This window comes from Symphalangus syndactylus, chromosome 5 (assembly GCF_028878055.3).
Source record: "Symphalangus syndactylus isolate Jambi chromosome 5, NHGRI_mSymSyn1-v2.1_pri, whole genome shotgun sequence".
NCBI lineage: Eukaryota > Metazoa > Chordata > Mammalia > Primates > Hylobatidae > Symphalangus > Symphalangus syndactylus.
The window spans coordinates 69,202,001-69,220,718 of NC_072427.2; the positions used below are offsets into that span (position 1 = coordinate 69,202,001).

The 18,718-nt window shown below is 45.1% G+C and overlaps 2 protein-coding genes across 6 annotated transcripts in view; one reads left to right on the forward strand and one right to left on the reverse strand.

Annotated features, from left to right (window-relative positions):
- Positions 1 to 6,665, reverse strand: part of MANSC4 (MANSC domain containing 4) — a 19,920-nt gene extending 13,255 nt beyond the window's left edge. Inside the window, exons 1-2 of one of the 5 annotated variants that reach the window (XM_063640296.1) lie at positions 6,089 to 6,437; positions 834 to 977 (exon numbers count right to left, since the gene is read on the reverse strand). The gene's annotated coding sequence lies outside the window, so the exon portion shown is untranslated. Of the gene's footprint in view, positions 1 to 833; positions 978 to 6,088 lie in introns of all 5 variants that reach the window. The other 4 variants (XM_063640298.1, XM_063640299.1, XM_063640300.1 and 1 more) reach the window with 4 other exon arrangements.
- KLHL42 (kelch like family member 42) overlaps positions 6,542 to 18,718 on the forward strand; it is a 23,015-nt gene continuing 10,838 nt past the window's right edge. Inside the window, exons 1-2 of the mRNA XM_055280272.2 lie at positions 6,542 to 7,742; positions 18,253 to 18,446. Coding sequence (XP_055136247.1) covers positions 6,871 to 7,742; positions 18,253 to 18,446 — 1,066 coding nt within the window. The 5' untranslated portion in view covers positions 6,542 to 6,870. The remainder of the gene's footprint in view (positions 7,743 to 18,252; positions 18,447 to 18,718) is intronic.

Genomic DNA, 18,718 nt, shown 5'->3' on the forward strand with positions numbered 1-18,718 from the left:
GGCTTGAGGGCAGTGATGCAATCTTGGCACACTGCAACCTCCGCCTCCCAGGTTCAAGCTATTCTCCCATCTCAGCCTCCCGAGTAGCTGGGATTACAAACATGCAGCACCATGCCTGGCTAATTTTTGTATTTTTTAATAGAGATGGGGTTTCACCATGTTGGCCAGGCTGGTCTTAAACTCCTGACCTTAAGTGATCTGCCCACCTCAGCCTCCCAACGTGCTGGGGTTAAAAGTGTGAGCCACCGTGCCTGGTCACCTTTATTTTAAAATTGCAAGTTGTTTTATTTACTTATGTTTCCATTTCATTTGCTGATAAAATTAATAAAAATTATTTTTTAAAAAATGGTACCTGAAAAATTTAAATGTTTTTTCTTTAAAAATGTTTTTGCTTCTATTAAATTGACATATGTTCACTTTAATAATTCAAATCATATAGAAAAATACAAAAAGAAACTATTCAAGCAGTTACCATCTTAATAAACGTCTTTCTGGATATTGTTATTTAAAAAAACATATGAACTGTCAAAATACAAAATTACAACAAATTTAGTTTAAAGATCTTAATTGGCTTTTATTTGTGATTCCAGAATAGGGCAACACCTCATTCTATAAAATCCAATAAACTGAGCAGAGGAGGTGGCTTTGTTGATGGAAAAGAGCTGAGGAAAGCAGAAATAGAAAATAAAAAGCAGGGGCCAGGTGCGGTGGCTCACGCCTGTAATCCCAGCACTTTGGGAGGCCGAGGCGGGCGGATCACGAGGTCAGGAGATCGAGACCATGCTGGCTAACATGGTGAAACCCCGTGTCTACTAAAAATACAAAAAAATTACCTGGGTGTGGTGGCGGGCGCCTGTAGTCCCAGCTACTCGGGAGGGTGAGACAGGAGAATGGCGTGAACCCGGGAGGCGGAGCTTGCAGTGAGCCGAGATTGCGCCACTTGCACTTCAGCCTGGGCGACAAAGTGAGACTCCCGTCTCAAAATAAATAAATAAATAAATAGATTACTTTCCTTGTAAAGGTTAAAGCAGAGGGCACTGCCTTATCGTGCTGGTTAAAAGCAGCCTGTCTGGGGATTTGGTTATTATCTCTCTCCCGAGTTTTTCAAAGATCAGATACAGATCTTGGTTCTGGCCTGGTGGCATCATGGAGCATCACCCTGAGTAACTCCATTTTGGTTTCATCTGTTGGGGCTAGTGCAGGAGCTCAGTTCAAACCAATGGTCTTGGCTGGTGCAGTGGCTCACACCTATAATCCCAACACTTTGTAAGGTCGAAGAGAGAGAATTGCTTTGAGCCCAGGAATTTTGATACCAGCCTGGAAAACATAGGGAGAGGCTGTCTCTACAAAATTTTAAAAAATTAGCCAGGTTGAGGTGGGGCCCATGAGGTTGAGGCTGCAGTGAACTGTGGTTGTGCCACTGCACTCCAACTTGGGCAACAGAGCAAGACCGTGTCTCAAATAAATAATAAACAAACCAATGGTCTATACGTTTTATTTATTTTTAAATTTTTTTTTGTAGAGACGAGGTTTCACTATGTTGCCCAGGCTGGCCTCAAACTCCTGGCTTGTGCAATCCTCCCGCCTTGGCCTCCCAAAGTGCTGGGATTACAGGAATCAGTCACCGCACTGGCCTCCTATAAATTTTATTTTACAATATATAGGTTTACATACATGGAATCATACTGTTCCAAAATCTGTTTTTTTAAAAAACTTAATGTAAAAGTATATTTTTCAGCCAGTCGTGGTGGCTCACGCCTGTAATCCCAGCACTTTGGGAGGCTGAGGTGGGCGGATTACCTGAGGTTGGGAGTTCAAGACCAGCCTGGCCAACACGGTGAAAGCCCGTTTCTACTAAAAACACAAAAATTAGCCAGGCATGGTGGCAGACACTTGTAATCCCAGCTACTTGGGAGGCTGAGACAGGAGAATGGCTTGAACCCAGGAGGCCGAGGTTGCAGTGAGCTGAGATCACACCACTGCACTCCAGCCTGGGCAACAAGAGCGAGACTCTGTCTTTTTTTTTTTTTTTTTTTGAGACGGAGTCTCGCTGTCGCCCAGGCTGGAGTGCAGTGGCGCGATCTCGGCTCACTGCAGGCTCCACCCCCCAGGGTTCACGCCATTCTCCTGCCTCAGCCTCCCGAGTAGCTGGGACTACAGGCGCCTGCCACCTCGCCCGGCTAATTTTTTGTATTTTTAGTAGAGACGGGGTTTCACCGTGTTAGCCAGGATGGTCTCGATCTCCTGACCTCGTGATCCGCCCGCCTCGGCCTCCCAAAGTACTGGGATTACAGGCGTGAGCCACCGTGCCCGGCCATGAGACTCTGTCTTAAAAAAAAAAAAAAAGTATATTTTTCAGTGATCCTAAAGAAAGATCTACACAAAAACTTCTAATGGCTCTTTGGCATTTCATTCTACCATACCAAAATTTACTCTGCACTTCAGCTTCCTCAGCTGTAAAATATAAAAACAGTACTGTAATCCATGTAAAGCACTTACAACAGTGCCTGGCACACACTAAACACTCAATACATATTAGCTACTATTATTATACATTATGTTGTTTTCCAATTTTTTGTTATTGAAAGCAATACTGTGATAAAGATCTTGTACTAAGATTTTTTTCTACTTGCTATTTCAAAAGGGATATTTTCCATAAATTCTTTAAAAAATGACCTACCTCAGCTGGGTGTGGTGGCTCATGCCTGTAATCCCAGCACTTTGGGAGGCTGAGGAGGAAGCATCACTTGTGCCCAGGAGTTCAAGACCAGCCTGGGCAACATGGTGAAACCTCGTCCCCACAAAAAATGTAAGAATTAACCAGGCATAGTGGCGCATGCCTGTAATCTCAGCTACTTGGGAGGCTGAGGTGGGAGGAGCACTTGAACCTGGGAGGCCCCTGGGAGGAGCACTTGAACCTGGGAGGCTTCATTGAGCCGTAATAGTGCCACCGCACTCCAGCCTGAATGGCAGAGTGAGACCCTGTCTAAAAAAATAAAAAATAAAAATTACCTAACTCTATTTGACCATTACTCTTTTGTGAAACTGTTTTACAGATAGTACCACAAAGCTGGTTTTTATTATTGAATGATCAGTCAATAACAGATCTATAAAATTATACCTCCAGTTATATAAAGCAACATTTTCAGGAAGCCTGATTTAGGTCTTTTTAAACTAAAGGGATTTATATTGCTCTGACTTTGCATTTCTAGCTTAACAGAAAACTTACTATATAATTTATTAAAATGATTTGATCATTTAAGATGCTCCCAATCCTAAATAATGTTATTATCATATTGGGAGCCAAAAAAACCTCACAAGATCAATGCCCTGTATTGTGAGACTAATACCCCAGACACCCTGTCCAACCTCACCTTACCCTGATAATGTTACTGTGCTTGAATTGCCTTTCTAATGCACATCATTCTTTGAGCATGATTTTTTTGGTCTGTTTTAAAAAGGCAAGAAAATGCCAGTCTGAGGCATATCTATGACGGCTGGGAAACAAAAGCATCCATTGGTGAAAGATTCAAGAGAAAGAGGAGAGACTGAGAGCCTGTTCTTTGTGGCTGACCCACTGAATCTGGCATTGTTGCCGGTTGAGGCACAGAAAAATCGTAGGTCCAAGCCTCTTTGATACAGGGGGCGCCTCCCAGCAAAATTCCCCAGCCTGATGCTTAATACAGGATGTTACACTCTACCATCCCAAAGAAGCTGCTAAATCCATGATCACCCACTCCACCTCCTGCTCCAAAGTTTATCGTTGCACCCTCAGAGAGAATGGAAGTGTGAAGGGTTGATGTGAAAATGGAGTTTTATCAGTAACGATTTAAAGGCCAGGTGAAGCAAGGTGAAGAGATGAATGTTTTTTATAGAATCCAAGAAAACAACTGAGTTAAGTCATAGATCCATTTTTATTTCCTTCATTTTTTTCCAGGGAGGCCAGAATCTACTAGAACATTTTCTATGTCTTTTATTTTTTAGTTCCTTATTCCTAGCATTATTATAAAGAATATAGGCCAGGCACAGTAGCGCTTTGAGAGGCCAAGGCAGCAGGATCACTTGGGGTGGCAGGATCCCTTGGGCCCAGGAGTTTGAGGTCTGTTCTGGGCAAGGTAGCAAGACCCTATCTCTATGGAAAAAAAAATGGATTTTTTTGCCGGGCACGGAGGCTCACGCCTATAATCCCAGCACTTTGGGAGGCCGAGGTGGGTGGATCATGTGAGGTCAGGAGTTCGAGACCAGCCTGACCAACATGGTGAAACCCCGTCTCTACTAAAAATACAAAATTAGCCGGAAGTGGTGGCTCATGCCTGTAATCCCAGCTACTCCGGAGGCTGAGGCAGAAGAATCGCTTTAACCTGGGAGGCAGAGGTTGCAGAAAGCTGAGATCGCACCATTGCATTCCAGCCTGGGCAACAAGAGGGAAACTCTGTCTCAAAAAAAAAAAAAATGCATTTTTTTTCTAAAAAATAAAAGACAAACCTCCTTTCCAAAGTAATAATAATAAAGTAAAAGATGACAACAACACCTGTCTGTGAAGCAGCTAAATTACATAGTAAGAACCACAAATGTAACCAAACTATGTTGACAGGATCTCATGTTTCACCTTTGACTTTCTTTAGTTCTCTGGTTTTTAACCCTTTCCCCTCCCTAACATAAAACGTTAGCATGGTAGGATGTATCTTCTTTTTTTTTTTTTTTTTTTGAGACAGAGTCTTTCTCTCTCCCCCCCAGGCTGGAGTGCAGTGGCGCGATCTCGGCTCACTGCAAGCTCCGCCTCCCGGGTTCACGCCATTCTCCTGCCTCAGCCTCCCGAGTAGCTGGGAATACAGGCACCCGCCACCGCACCCGGCTAATTTTTTGTATTTTTTTAGTAGAGACGGGGTTTCACCGTGTTAGCCAGGATGGTCTCGATCTCCTGACCTTGTGATCCGCCCGCCTCGGCCTCCCAAAGTGCTGGGATTACAGGCTTGAGCCACCACGCCCGGCCGGATGTATCTTCTTTAAATAGGGGAAATGTACTTATGAAGAAGATATTATTTAACAACCTGTCATTCAAGAAGAAAGCTGAAGCTTGTAATACAAAAAAAAAAAAAAAAAAAAAATCCAAACACATATTCTTTCCAAGTTAAGGACTGTTTATCATAGGTAGTTCTCAAACCTTGGTTTGGGGGAAGTTTTCAAGGTTTTCTGTTTTTGTTTTGTAAGATAACAGTGAACACACCCTCTGCTTCCTCCCAATCCTTCTCCCTTCTCCTACCCAAAGATAACCCTAACAATATATTTCTCCCTCCACCCACTTCCTGGGATGAATTTCATTCAACACAAAAAGTCCTTCTTATTATTATTTGGGATGGGCCTTCTAATTGCAATGTTCAGTGAGAGAACATAGGAAACAAGTGGTCTCTCTTTTCTGAGACGGAGTCTCGCTCTGTCGCCCAGGCTGGAGTGCAGTGGCGAGATCTCGGCTCACTGCAACCTCCGCCTCCCAGGTTCCAGCAATTCTCCTGTCTCAGCCTCTCGAGTAGCTGGGATCGCAGGCGCATGCCCCCACGCCCGGCTAATTTTCGTATTTTTAGTAGAGACTGGGTTTCACCATGTTGGCCAGGGTGCTCTCGAACTCCTGACCTCGTGATCTGCCCACCTGGGCCTCCCAAAGTCATGGGATTGCAGGCGTGAGCCACCGCGCTCAGCCAAACTGCACGTGTGGTCTCTCTTAATAGTCCTCAGATGATGGGGGCAGGGTAGGTGGAGAAAGGGGGTGAAAAGAAAAGCTACCTCTTGCAGACATTTATGAGCCGATTTGGCAGATCTTTTGCGCCAGGATAACATTCCGTAATGGCTAGTCCAACCAGACTGAAGTAGAAAAGCAAGGGCTCATAGAAAACATGGTTTAAAACCAGAAGCCACGTGATGTAACTTTATTTAGTCGGGCTGCGTTTTCATCTTTCTTTTAATAACTTAGGAAGCATAACGGGCCCCAGTGGCAAATGCAAGCTCCCCTGCCTCCCAACCCGATTCCTCTGAGAACCTGCTGCCATCTGCCTGGACCTCCTGTAAGATGGCTCCTACGCGACCACCTTACCAGAGAATCAGCTGTACGTGCCACCAACATTGCCACCAACATGTCCACAGATCGCCTGCGTGCCTCAGCCCACTGACACTCGATGCCGGACTGGGCCAGAAGGACGACCCCATATTTGATGCCTTTTTGTCTCCCTGGACCAGAGACTCCCTCCTTCCCTTTCCTCCCACGCTCATTTCTTTTTCTTTAGCCCGTGTAAAGCAGCGTGGGAGAGAAAACTAATTTCTTCTCCCTGGGGTACCCCGGAGCATCGCTGCAGCCCCCGGCAGGCGGCGGAGCGGGCGCGTCCGGGGCGTGCGGAGAGGCTGCGGGGACGCGCGCCCTCCGCCTCCCGCAGCTGCGCGTCAGCAGCCGAGGCGCCCAGGCCCGCAGCCTCCGGGGCCTCCCCGAGAGCCGGATCCAGCCGGCAGGTCAGGCCGGCGGCTGGGGTCCCGCGGGCGGAAGTGAGAAGGGCAGCGGGGGAGGAGGCTGCTGGCTGGGGGCTGGAATTCCCTTCCCGCCTGGCGTCGCCTGAGAGAGCCCGCGCGAGGACGCCCGGCGCGCTCCGCCGGCCCTTTTTTGGCGCTGAGGGAAAAGAGAAGGGCAGGGCCGCCGCCTCGCGGGAGCGGGCCCCGGGAGGAGTGGCCGTTGGAGAGGCCGGGCGAGCGCAGGCGGCCCTCACCTCGCCGCTCCTCCCGGGCCGCCATCCCTCGGCGCCTCGCCCGGAACCGGCGCGAGCGTGGGGGCGGGGAGGCCGGCGCGCAGATCTGGCAGTGAGCGCTGCTGCCCCGGGGCCCCCAGCCATGTCGGCCGAGGAGATGGTGCAGATCCGCCTGGAGGACCGCTGCTACCCGGTGAGCAAGAGGAAGCTCATCGAGCAGAGCGACTACTTCCGCGCCCTCTACCGCTCCGGCATGCGCGAGGCCCTGAGCCAGGAGGCCGGCGGCCCGGAGGTGCAGCAGCTGCGCGGCCTCAGCGCGCCGGGCCTGCGGCTGGTGCTGGACTTCATCAACGCCGGCGGGGCCCGCGAAGGCTGGCTCCTGGGCCCGCGCGGGGAAAAGGGCGGCGGGGTGGACGAGGACGAGGAGATGGATGAGGTGAGCCTGCTGTCCGAGCTGGTGGAGGCGGCCTCCTTCCTGCAGGTCACGTCCCTGCTGCAGCTGCTGCTGTCCCAGGTGCGGCTCAACAACTGCCTGGAGATGTACCGCCTGGCGCAGGTGTACGGGCTGCCCGACCTGCAGGAGGCCTGCCTGCGCTTCATGGTCGTCCACTTCCACGAGGTGCTGTGCAAGCCTCAGTTCCACCTCCTGGGGTCTCCTCCCCAAGCTCCAGGGGATGTCAGCCTGAAGCAGAGGCTGAGGGAGGCCCGGATGACTGGGACTCCTGTCCTCGTGGCCCTCGGGGACTTCCTGGGGGGACCCCTGGCCCCTCACCCCTACCAGGGGGAGCCCCCGTCCATGCTCAGGTACGAGGAGATGACTGAGCGTTGGTTCCCGCTGGCCAACAACCTTCCTCCCGACCTGGTCAATGTCAGGGGCTATGGGTCTGCCATCCTGGACAACTACCTCTTCATAGTGGGCGGGTACAGGATCACTAGCCAGGAGATCTCCGCCGCGCATTCCTACAACCCCAGCACCAATGAGTGGCTCCAGGTGGCCTCCATGAACCAGAAGAGGTAAGCACCCCGGCAGAGTGCCGCTGCCTTCTCATTCATTCACTTGTTCATCAGTTCATTGCCCCAGTGTTTACTGAGCCAGTAAATAGGGGAGGGTGTGCTGAGGTGGAAATGACATCTTCAGGAATGTTGTTGGCCTTGGCGCTGGCAAAGTTCCCAATGAACTAAGAAATTGCGAAGAGGAAGTCCCCAGTGAGGTCAAGTAGTGGAGTGGTTTTTTGGCAGGTATTGTGCCTTTAGGTGAAACTGCTTTCTTTGCCTCTGTTCTTGTGAAAAAAGATGTTGTGGTTTCCTACAAGAATACTTTAATAGAAAATTGCTCCTTAATTTTTAAAAGATTTATCTTAGTTTTTAGGATTTGATCCTGATGATAATGACACACTGGACAGTAACCTGTAACACTGACTTTGGGAGATTTTTATCTGTTGTCAGTGACTGTGACAACAGAGTCTTCCACACTGTGAAACCCATCATGATCAAGAGATAATCACTGGAAATGTATTAACATTTGCAATAGAGGTTGCTTTTCTTATTTTTTATCCTCTCTTTTGCTTCCTTCTCTGGACAGTCATCGTCATGACCCAAAGCTTGAGCCTGGAAGTGTTCAATTACAGAATTGGAATATTTTCATTTACCCAACCTTCTCCCACTCCCATTCTGCAAATCTCTCCTGCCTCCAACATGGGTGACTTGAAGAAAGGAAGAGGAGGAGCTTGAGGAGTGGGATGAGAGGGGAGAAGGGAAAGGAACCAGGGAAGGAATATGAAAACAAGAGCAAAGAGCATATACAGGAAGAGATGGTAGGAAATAAAGACGGTAGCGCCCTGGAGGCCTCAGGGTCACTCAGAAGCAGGGAAAAGAATCAATGTAACTCAAGAAACGATGAGAATACCCTTTCTTCCCATCCACATGTTTCCATCTCAATCCTCACAGGGTCCTGGTCCTGAAGTGTGGAGCAAGGAGTTGGGGAGCTCACAGCTAGGCAAAGAAAGTCTTAACAGTTAACAGAGAATCCTTTATGTATCTATTTATTTGACTCGAGGGTCCTCCTCGGCCAGGGATTATTTGGGGGAAATAACTGGCTTTATTTCTCCTATAATATGAAATTCATTTTGAAAAGTATGCTTTTTCCCCTGATAATACGTAGTTACAGAAAACTAGAAAATGGAAAAGAATGAAGAAGCAAAAAGATGATTATTCCTACTCGCTCTTCCTAGAGGCAGTAACCAGGTTGGCATATTTCCTGCCAGCCCATTTTTAATGCATTATTTACACCATTGAGATGATACCATATTTAAAATTTGGTATCAGAAGTGTTATTTTAAAACAAATTCTATGCACTGTAATTGAAACAACAAAGGAACATTGTGTGGCCATGGGTGGTGGTCTGATTAGGGGTGGGCGGCCCTGAGTTCTCTCAGTCCTCTTGCATGCCTCCAGCTACACATCATTCGGTGCTCACCAGGCCATCCTTAGTGCCACAGTTCCTCACACTTCTTTCTTCCCTTCATACATCCTTGGTAGTCTTTGTCTTTTTTTCTAGGAAGGCCCTTTTCATCCCCTTAAAAAAAAAAAAAAAAAAAAAAAGCATTCAAGTAATGCATGAGTGCATGCTTCTTAGAAAAACTGCAAATTACACACAAAACTGTAAAAAGAGTAAATGTCTGCCCTCAGGGTACAGAAAAAAAAGTGTCAGTGTATCAACAGACTTTTGTTACCTTTAGATATTATAAATTATATGTATACTTATATAAATACAGTTAACCCTTAAACAATGTGGGGGCCAGGGACACCAACCCCTGTACAGTCAAAAATCCCCATATAACTTTTGACTCTCCCAAAAACTTAACTACTAAATAGCCTACTGTTTACCAGACGACTTACCAATAACATAATCAATTAATACATTTTGTATATGCATTATATACTTTATTCTAACAATAAAGTATGCTATAGAAAAGAAAATGTTATTAAGAAACTAAGGAAGAGAAAATTAAGCGGAAGTGGATCATCCTTATCATCTTGACATTGAGTAGGCTGAGGAGGAAAAGGAGGTAGAGGAAGGGTTGGTTTTGCTGTCTCAGGGGTGGCAGAGGCAGAAGAAAATCTGAATGTAAGTGGACCCTCGCAGTTCAAACCCATGTTATTAAAGGGTCAGCTGCAGAAGTATGTTGATAGTGGTTAACAATAGGGGAAAAGTGTTTATGTATATTAATGTGCACGGGGGTGTATCACCTTACACATCTTTGCCTGGCGCGGTGGCTCACGCCTGTAATCCCAGCACTTTGGGAGGCCGAGGCGGGCGGATCACCTGAGGTCGGGAGTTGGAGACCAGCCTGGCCAACATGGAGAAACCCTGACTCTACTAAAAATACAAAATTAGCCGGGCATGGTGGCGCATGCCTGTAATCCCAGTTACCCGGGAGTCTGAGGCAGGAGAATCGCTTGAACCAGGGAGGTGGAGGTTGCAGTGAGCTAAGATCACGCCATTGCACTCCAGCCTGGGCAACAAGAGTGAAACTCTGTCTCAAAAAACAAAACAAAACAAACAAAACACCTTACACTTTTTAAAATTCTAAAATTGTCTAGGTTGTACTAATTATTGTGGCACTTGATATTTCCATTTAACCATATCTGAGACTTTTTTTCTGTGTCAACAAATGTAGATCTACCTCACACTTTTTAATGGCTGTGTGGCATTCCAGCCTATGGATGTACCATAATGTAATTAGCCTTTCCCTTATTTATAACATTTAGGTCACTTCCATTTGCATTGGATGTTTCAATAAGCATTGCCGTATTGAACATCCTGGTAGATGCGTGCATGTATCTTAGTAGCCATATGTGAGTTAGTTTCATATGTCAAATTCGTGGAATTCCTGGATAGGTAGGGCAAAGTGTATGCATGTTTTTTTTTTTTTTTGAGACGGAGTCTCGTTCTGTTGCCCAGGCTGGAGTGCTGTGACGCGATTTCGGCTCGCTGCAAGCTCTGCCTCCCAGGTTACGCCATTCACCTGCCTCAGTTTCCCAAGTAGCTGGGACTACAGGTTCCCGCCACCATGCCTGGCTAATTTTTTTTTGTATTTTTAGTAGAGACGGGGTTTCCTCTTGTTAGCCAGGATGGTCTCGATCTCCTGACCTCGTGATCCACCCGCCTCAGCCTCCCAAAGTGTTGGGATTACAGGCGTGAGCCACCGCGCCCAGCTGTGTATGCATGTTTTAAGTTTTGTTGAAGCTGGGTGGAGTGGTTCAGGCTTGTAGTCCCAGCTACTTGGGAGGCTTAGGCAGGAGGATCACTTGAGCCCAGGAGCTGGAGGCTGCAGTGCACTCTCATCAGGCCTGTGAATAGCCATTGCACTCCAGCCTGAGCAACATAGTGAGACCTCATCTCTAGAAACAGTTAAAAATAAATAAATCAATAGATTTTGGTTGTTCCTGCCAAATTGCCCATGAAAAAAATTGTTCTGATTTCTTCTTCCATCAAAAGTGTTTGTGCTTGCCAGTTCCCTATACTCTTGCCAAGATAGAATATTATCATCTTTTTTTCCCCAAACCTGATGGGCAAAAACACTAGTGTGATTTTTCCCAATTAGAAGAGAGATTATTCTTTTTATATGTTGGTTGGCCATTTGTATTTCTTTTGTAAATGGTCTTTGCCAGTTTTCTAAAAATTGGCTTATTTTCTTCACATTCATTTGAGAAGTTCTATGTGTGAATACAGATATTAATCTCTTGTCTGCTATGTAATGTAATGTGCATGTTTTCCCATGCTGTTATTTTTTCTGCAGTGTTCAAAAATAAGATCCCAAAGAGACTGGGGAGGTGAAATTGTTGCATTAGAGGGGTGGGTAGGAGTTATGATGAAGCTGAGAGCTATGGCCCCACCAAAAGAGGGCTCCACCTCTCAACCACAGCTGGTTACTTCCACGTGGAAGGGACGAAATGTTGCCAGACATCCAAATATCCCTTTATTTTTTCTTTTTTAAAGAGATGGGGTCTTGCTTTGTCACCCAGGCTGGTGTACAGTGGTGTGATCATAACTTACTGCAGCCTTCAACTCTTGGGCTCAAGCAATCCTGCTTCAGCCTCCCCAGTAGCTGGGACTACAGGCATGCAACACCGTGCTTGGTTAATTTTTTAAAATTAAATTTTTTTTTTTTGTGGAAATGGGGGCTATGTTACCCAGACTGGTCTTGAACTCCTGGCCTCAGATAATCCTCCCACTGTGGCCTCCCAAAGTGCTAAGATTACATGCCACCATGCCTGACCCTCCATTATATCTTCTAATTGATTATTGATGCCGTATTGGAAATTGTACCCTTCTTTACCTCCCTCTGCTTTGACTCAGGTATGATATATCTCCCAGGAGTTCCTTCCTGAACTCTGGCTTGGACTGAGTGTTCCATCTCTGCTCCTCTAGCATCTCATGCACATTCCCCCACTTGAATTGAAATTCTCTGTTTGTTGTCTGTCTGCCTTCCAATCAGGAACTAGGACTTACTCAATGCTTACGTATAGCCCTACTCCTAAGAAGATGTCCAATAATAATAGGTGCTTAAAATACGTGTTTTCTTTAAAAAAATTATGGAATATATTTTTACATTATTGTAATAAAAGTTAATGTATAAATTTATATTTCGCTTTATTTGTAACACTATAGTGAACATTTTTACCTTGGTAACAGTCATTATATTTATTTAGAGTAGCTGATAAATAATGAGAGACATCATTTAATTGAACACTTAACTCTGCAGTAGGTACTGTTCCCGCTGCTTTGCATGTATTATCTAACTTATTCTTCACAAGGGCTGTTAGGCAGGTTCCCATTCTAAAGAGACAGGAAGTGAGGCACAGAGAAGTAAATTGCTCAAGGATGTGTAATAAGTACAGCAACCAAAATGTAAATATCCATTGAGTAGTTATAACCACTTACATTGTTTATAAGTTTTGGCTTTTAGACTTGCAGGGACCATCTTCATGCACATTTCCCCCCTTCTTTAAAAAAAAATATTTCCTTCTAAAAAATAGAGCACAGATCTTTTGTGGTACAGTGCTACTTTTCAAAATTTCATCATGTGTGCCTCAGCTCCACCACAGCCTTTAAGCCCAGCATTCATCTAGTCACTATTGGATATACAGAAACTGATAACACAATTGCTGCCCTCAAGAAGTTTAAAATTGAGTTTAGATGATGAGACAAGTAAAAATGAAACCTAGCATGGAGTTTTTCCTAGATGAGGCATCCAATACAGGTTATGCATGCACTGGAAGAAATTTGGAACCTTGAGAAAGAAAACCAGATTTTGGCCTCTGGCTATGCAGAATTTCACATCTACTTTGATTCACCTTTGTCGGAGACTGCTTTGGGATGTATCAGTATTTTACTTTGATAAAGGGGTCAAATATAGAGCAGTTCACTTTTCCCAGGGACTGAATAGTGCAGTGATCTAGAATCTTAAATAGCAGGAACTCTAGGATTGAGTGATTTTTTTTATTTTTTTTGGAGACGGAGTCTCGCTCTGTCCCCCAGGCTGGAGTGCAGTGGCGCGATCTCGGCTTACTGCAAGCTCCGCCTCCCGTGTTCACGCCATTCTCCTGCCTCAGCCTCCTGAGTAGCTGGGACTACAGGCGCCTGCCACCACGCCTGGCTAATTTTTTTTTGTATTTTTAGTAGAGATGGGGTTTCACCATGTTAGCCAGGATGGTCTCGATCTCCTGACCTCGTGATCCACCTGCCTTGGCCTCCCAAAGTGCTGGGATTGCAGACATGAGCCACCGCGCCCGGCCAACTGAGAGATTTTATAAAGCCTTTTGCACTCTGGAGAAGATAGTGGGTGCTATATGACCATCGGGGGTAAAAAAGAAATGTTTTGCTCTGTAGGCCAAGTGTACAACACTGCCTGATGGTCTGAATGTGGGTTTGATCTCACAAATTGTCAGGATGTAACTCTTCACATGTAAACGCTTGTGAGACCTCCTGGCGTGGTGGCTCACACCTGTAATCCCAGCACTTTGGGAGGCTGAGGCAGGCGGATCACCTGAGGTCAGAGGTTCGAGACCAGCCTGGCCAACATGGTGAAACCCTGTCTCTATTAAAAATACAAAAATTAGCCGGGCATGGTGGTGGGCACTTGTAGTCCTAGCTACTTGAGAGGCTGAGGCAGGAAAATTGCTTGAACCCAGGATGGGGAGGTTGCGGTGAGCCAAGATTGCACCACTGTGCTCCAGCCTGGGCAACAGAGTGAGACTTTGTCTCAAAAAAAAAAAAACACTTGTGAGATCGAAGATGCTTGCTTTCCCTTTAATCAGTGATAACTTGCAGGAACTGAGCACTGTTGCAGCAGTTTGTTCATGAAGGTTCTCCATTTCCAAAGCTTTCTCTAGTCTTTTCCATTGCCCTGCACTTTAGCTCTGAAAATGGAGTTGGAATGAGTCCTCCTGTTCCATGTGTGAATACAGCAAGGCTGAGAGAGAGACTTTAATAAACAAGTGTCTCCTGGCAGAGATGGAATTGCAGTTGCCAGCCTTAGCGTTTGCTGAGCTGTCCCTTCTCCTCTCAGCCAATGTTTACCATTTTTGGAGCATTTCTGTGGTTGATGTTGTAGTAGAGCCTGGGAATAGTGCAAGAAAGAAAACTGTATGTCTATTCACACTCTCCTCCCACCCCCACCCCCACCCCCCCATTTAATTTTGGCCAACAGTTTAAATTGCTTTTTGCATCTTTGCTTTTGGAGTTTTTTAGAGCTGGGCATAGGTAGCAACAATGACTACCTCTATTTTCTAACCTTTCCCCTTCTCCCCTTCCTAGTCCCTAGGGGAAGTTAATGCATAGGGACATGGCAGAAGGCAAGTAGATGAAGGGGAAAGAGGAGACAAAAGGACCTGGATGACCCACAGACTTAATCACTCGTATTCTGAGTGGTTGAGAAAGGACTTTTGAAAGGATCTTGGCATTTTGTTCTAATTTTTACTCTGGTGGTAAGCAAACTTCTTTCTCTACATAGGGGGTCATAATGATGGTTTTCATTTCTTGAGCTCTTACTCTGGGTCAGGTATTGTAGTCACAACTTGAGGTGTCACTTCATATTAATGCTCACAACATCTCTGTGAGGTAGATGTTATTAATCCCATTTCCTTACAGTAGAAACTGAGGCTCAGTGAGTTTAATTACCTTCCACATAATCACAGGGCTAGACTCGAAGCCACCCAGACCTCTGTGTCATCTTGCCTTCCTATGGTTGTATGTAGCTACTGTTAATCCTTGAGATCTGCGTGCTGGTGTTTAGCATGTTTCATGTTACTTAGCTTTTAGGGATTTAAAGAGCTTTTTAAGCCATGCACGGTGGCCTAGCTACTTGGGAGGCTGAGTCAGGAGGATCGCTTGAGGCTGGGAGTTCAAGGCTGCAGTGAGCCATGATCAGGCCACTGCATTCCAGCCTGGGCAATGAAACGAGACCCTGTCTCTTAAAAAGCTCTCCTTTTAAAAAAATTTTTTCTTTTAAGTGACCTTGACATTCAATTGTGGTTTTATCCAATTTTCTCACTTAAAACAGAAATTCTAATGATAATATTTTTATTTATTGCAAGTAACAAGTATATAGCTATGATAGATGACTTGTTACTTGGTCTTGAAATTCTTCTTTTTACCTCCTGAACATAGTATGTTAATATTAAGAAAACACTGTAGAGAGGATAATTTTGAAAAGTGGTTGATAGCTTGAATTTACACCTTTACCATTCAGGAGGTGAAGAGTGGAAGAATTACTTTCAGAAAGTTGGAAATGAAGCAGTAAGTGATGAGAATTTGTGGATGAGAGAGCATAAAACATCGTAGTCAGTGACTGTTGCAGTTGACAAATGAGAAACCAACCCTCCCAAAGTTAAGAAAAACTTAGACTTAGGACACCCAGAGAAGCGTTCCCTAGAATGCCAATGGAGAATGACTTATCTCTGCACGTGCTGTCCTTTTCAGCTCTTACTGCATGCCAGATATTGTGCCCTTCTTATCCCTACTTAACAGATGGGAAAACTGAGGAACAGATCAACAAGATCAGTAATTTGTCTAAGGTCAGACAGCAGTTGATGTGTGATGTCTGAGATTTCCCTGTGTAAGCCTGGACTCATAACCTTTAGCAGTATGCCTCTTTATTAAATGGTCTGTTTTTAGGTGGCAATTTCATCTTAAAACAAATTCAGCATTAAAAAGTGTTTCTCTTCAAGTGAATTTGAGCGTGTTGGGGTCTGGAGAGATGGAATCATTTACTTTAACTGCCTATTCATTGGCCTCAAAAAGAAGCCCCTTACATGTTTGCTTAGGACAAATGATTATGCTGGATAAATACTAAAAACTGTTTTGATCTTACAAAATTTACTATCTGTGTACCTTTGGGGAGCAAAAACAAATTGCGGCTAGGAAAATTTAGTGCTTGTTTACAAGCTTTATTTCCTTTGGTTCCCCAAATTTGCACACACAGAGAGGGCATCATGGTTGGATTTTAAGGACCATTGGCAGCAAGAAAGGTAAGCAGCAGGAATCAGGGACCCCCCAGTACCTGCCACCCTGACGTCTGTTGGCACAAAAAAATGGGCTGGCTGGCTGGCTGGCTTTAAGGGACAAGACGAGGCTCTTGATGAAGAGTACTCTATTCACGGTCTGATTGGAAAAACAAACTAAAACACATTTAGATATAAACATGATAGGAACCTTTAAAAAATCTTAACTGTTTAGTAGGTGCCTATTACCAATCTAGTTTCCATAGTGTAATGCATCAGTTTTATTGAACACTTTTTAGGGGATCAAGCATGGGCTTCTTGTTTACTGCTTCTTCTTAATCTACTCCCTTATATGATTTTTTTGTGTATGCATAACCTCTACCTCCATTCTTTCTTAGTATATTATTATTTTTGAAGACATCATTGTGTTGGAGTTAGATGTGGTCTTGAAATTCACTTGGTCTAGCACCTTTATTTCAAACACTATAAAACAGAAATTTGAATTATAGTATTTTATCTCTGTGTAGTAGTTTCTGATAGACTATTTGATTTAATCATCTCTACCACCTCGTGATGGCTGTTATCCCCATTTTACAGATGAAGAAGTGGGGTGGTTGGACCAGGGTCAGATAGCTGGTTATCAGCAGAGCTGGGACTAGAAGCGAGGTCTTCTGATTTGTGCTCAGGTCTTTTTCTGTTGCATCATGCTGCTGCTCATCCTCTTGTAAACTTGTGACTGTTGCACACCTCACAGCAGACTGACCCAACACTCCCAACAGTTTATCCTTCCTGGCTTTCAAAGGTCTGATTAATCCTTGTGTGCTATATCAAAACAAATTAATTTTGTGTTACTTTTCAGTTCAAAAATCATAAGACTTATTTAGTGTCTGAAGCTGATGAGCAGCGTTTAAATATTTACTGAATATAGAGCTGGAAACCATTGTCCATCTCTTTTTCAAGTTACTTAATTTTATGAAAGATGAGCATTTGTCGATGGAAGTATTTAACATATGTAAAGACCCTAAGAAAGCTGGATCAAAATATTTAGAGGCTGGTTGTAGCGTCTTATACCTATAACCCTAGCACTTTGGGAGGCTGAAGCAAGAGGATCACTTGAGGCCAGGAGTTCAAGATCAGCTTGGACAACATAGTGAGATACCATCTCCACAAAAAAATGTTTATAAAAAATTAGCTGAGTATAGCTGAGTATGGTGGTACATACCTGTAGTCCAAGCTACTCGAGAGGCTGAGGCAGGAGAGTCTCTTGAGCCCAGGAGTTCAAGGCTGCAGTGAGCTATGACTATGCCGCTGCAGTGAGCTATGACTGCTACTGCAGTCTAGCCTGGGTGACAGAGCAAGATCCTGTTTCATAAATAAATTAATAAATAAATAAATAAATACAAACTTTGTGAATTTGTTCAGTGCTGACCTCTCCCCATCTTATATGTTGTGAAGCAGTATGTTAGATGCCCTTGGAGGGGGGAGGCAGGACCAGTGTCCTGCTCAGGTATACTGGTTGTGCAAGGATCTCCTGACCTACCCTTTAGCAGTCACCCCTCGCACCTGCCTATCTGTCTCGACAGCACCAGTGTGTCCCTAAGATGAAGCCATACTACTCAGTAGGAAGAATGAAATAACCATTCTGAGAGGTGAAAGACAACGGGGTGAGATGGGTGCCTTCCCCTGTTACCCTTGTGCCTGCCCCTGAAAGAAAGTGTGGAGTTTAGTTTATACACATTGTCTTTGGTTGCTGGACTAAGGCTGAACAAGATTAAGTTGTATTGAACGGCTTATCTTCGTTAGCTAGTGTTTGGACAGTGTGCTATTCCCGTGGAATCTTGGGGACAGGAGTGAGATTCGAGAAGCCATCCTTTCCTCCTCTGTCCTCAGGCGGAATGGCCCCCAACTGGGAGAGCGAATTTTCTTCAGATGTCCAGGAGAGTCTAGTAGTTCATGCCATCGTTACACTTCTCATTGATCAGAACTAACTCTGTGGGCCTTTGTGTCTCTCTTTCAGGTCTAACTTCAAACTTGTGGCTGTTAATTCAAAACTCTATGCCATCGGAGGGCAGGCCGTTTCTAACGTTGAGTGTTACAACCCTGAGCAGGATGCGTGGAATTTTGTGGCGCCCTTACCCAATCCTCTGGCTGAGTTCTCTGCCTGTGAGTGTAAGGGAAAAATTTATGTCATTGGAGGATACACTACCAGAGGTGAGTGAAGGGACCAGGTAGGTGGTCTGCCCATGTATAGGCGTCAGCAGTCTGGGAAGGGCAAGAGGGTGTCAGAGGAAGCCCTGACATATCCGAGTGTCATGTTATGCTTTAATAGTGTACACTTACACATCTGGAAGGAAGAGAGTCCCGTATGGCAGGGATGATTGGGACAGGAGGGATCTTCTGATAACTTTGTGTGAGCATGAAAATCGAATGGGGAAGGGAGAGCTGTGAAAAAAAAATGTTCTCTCTTTTTTTTTTGCTTCTGG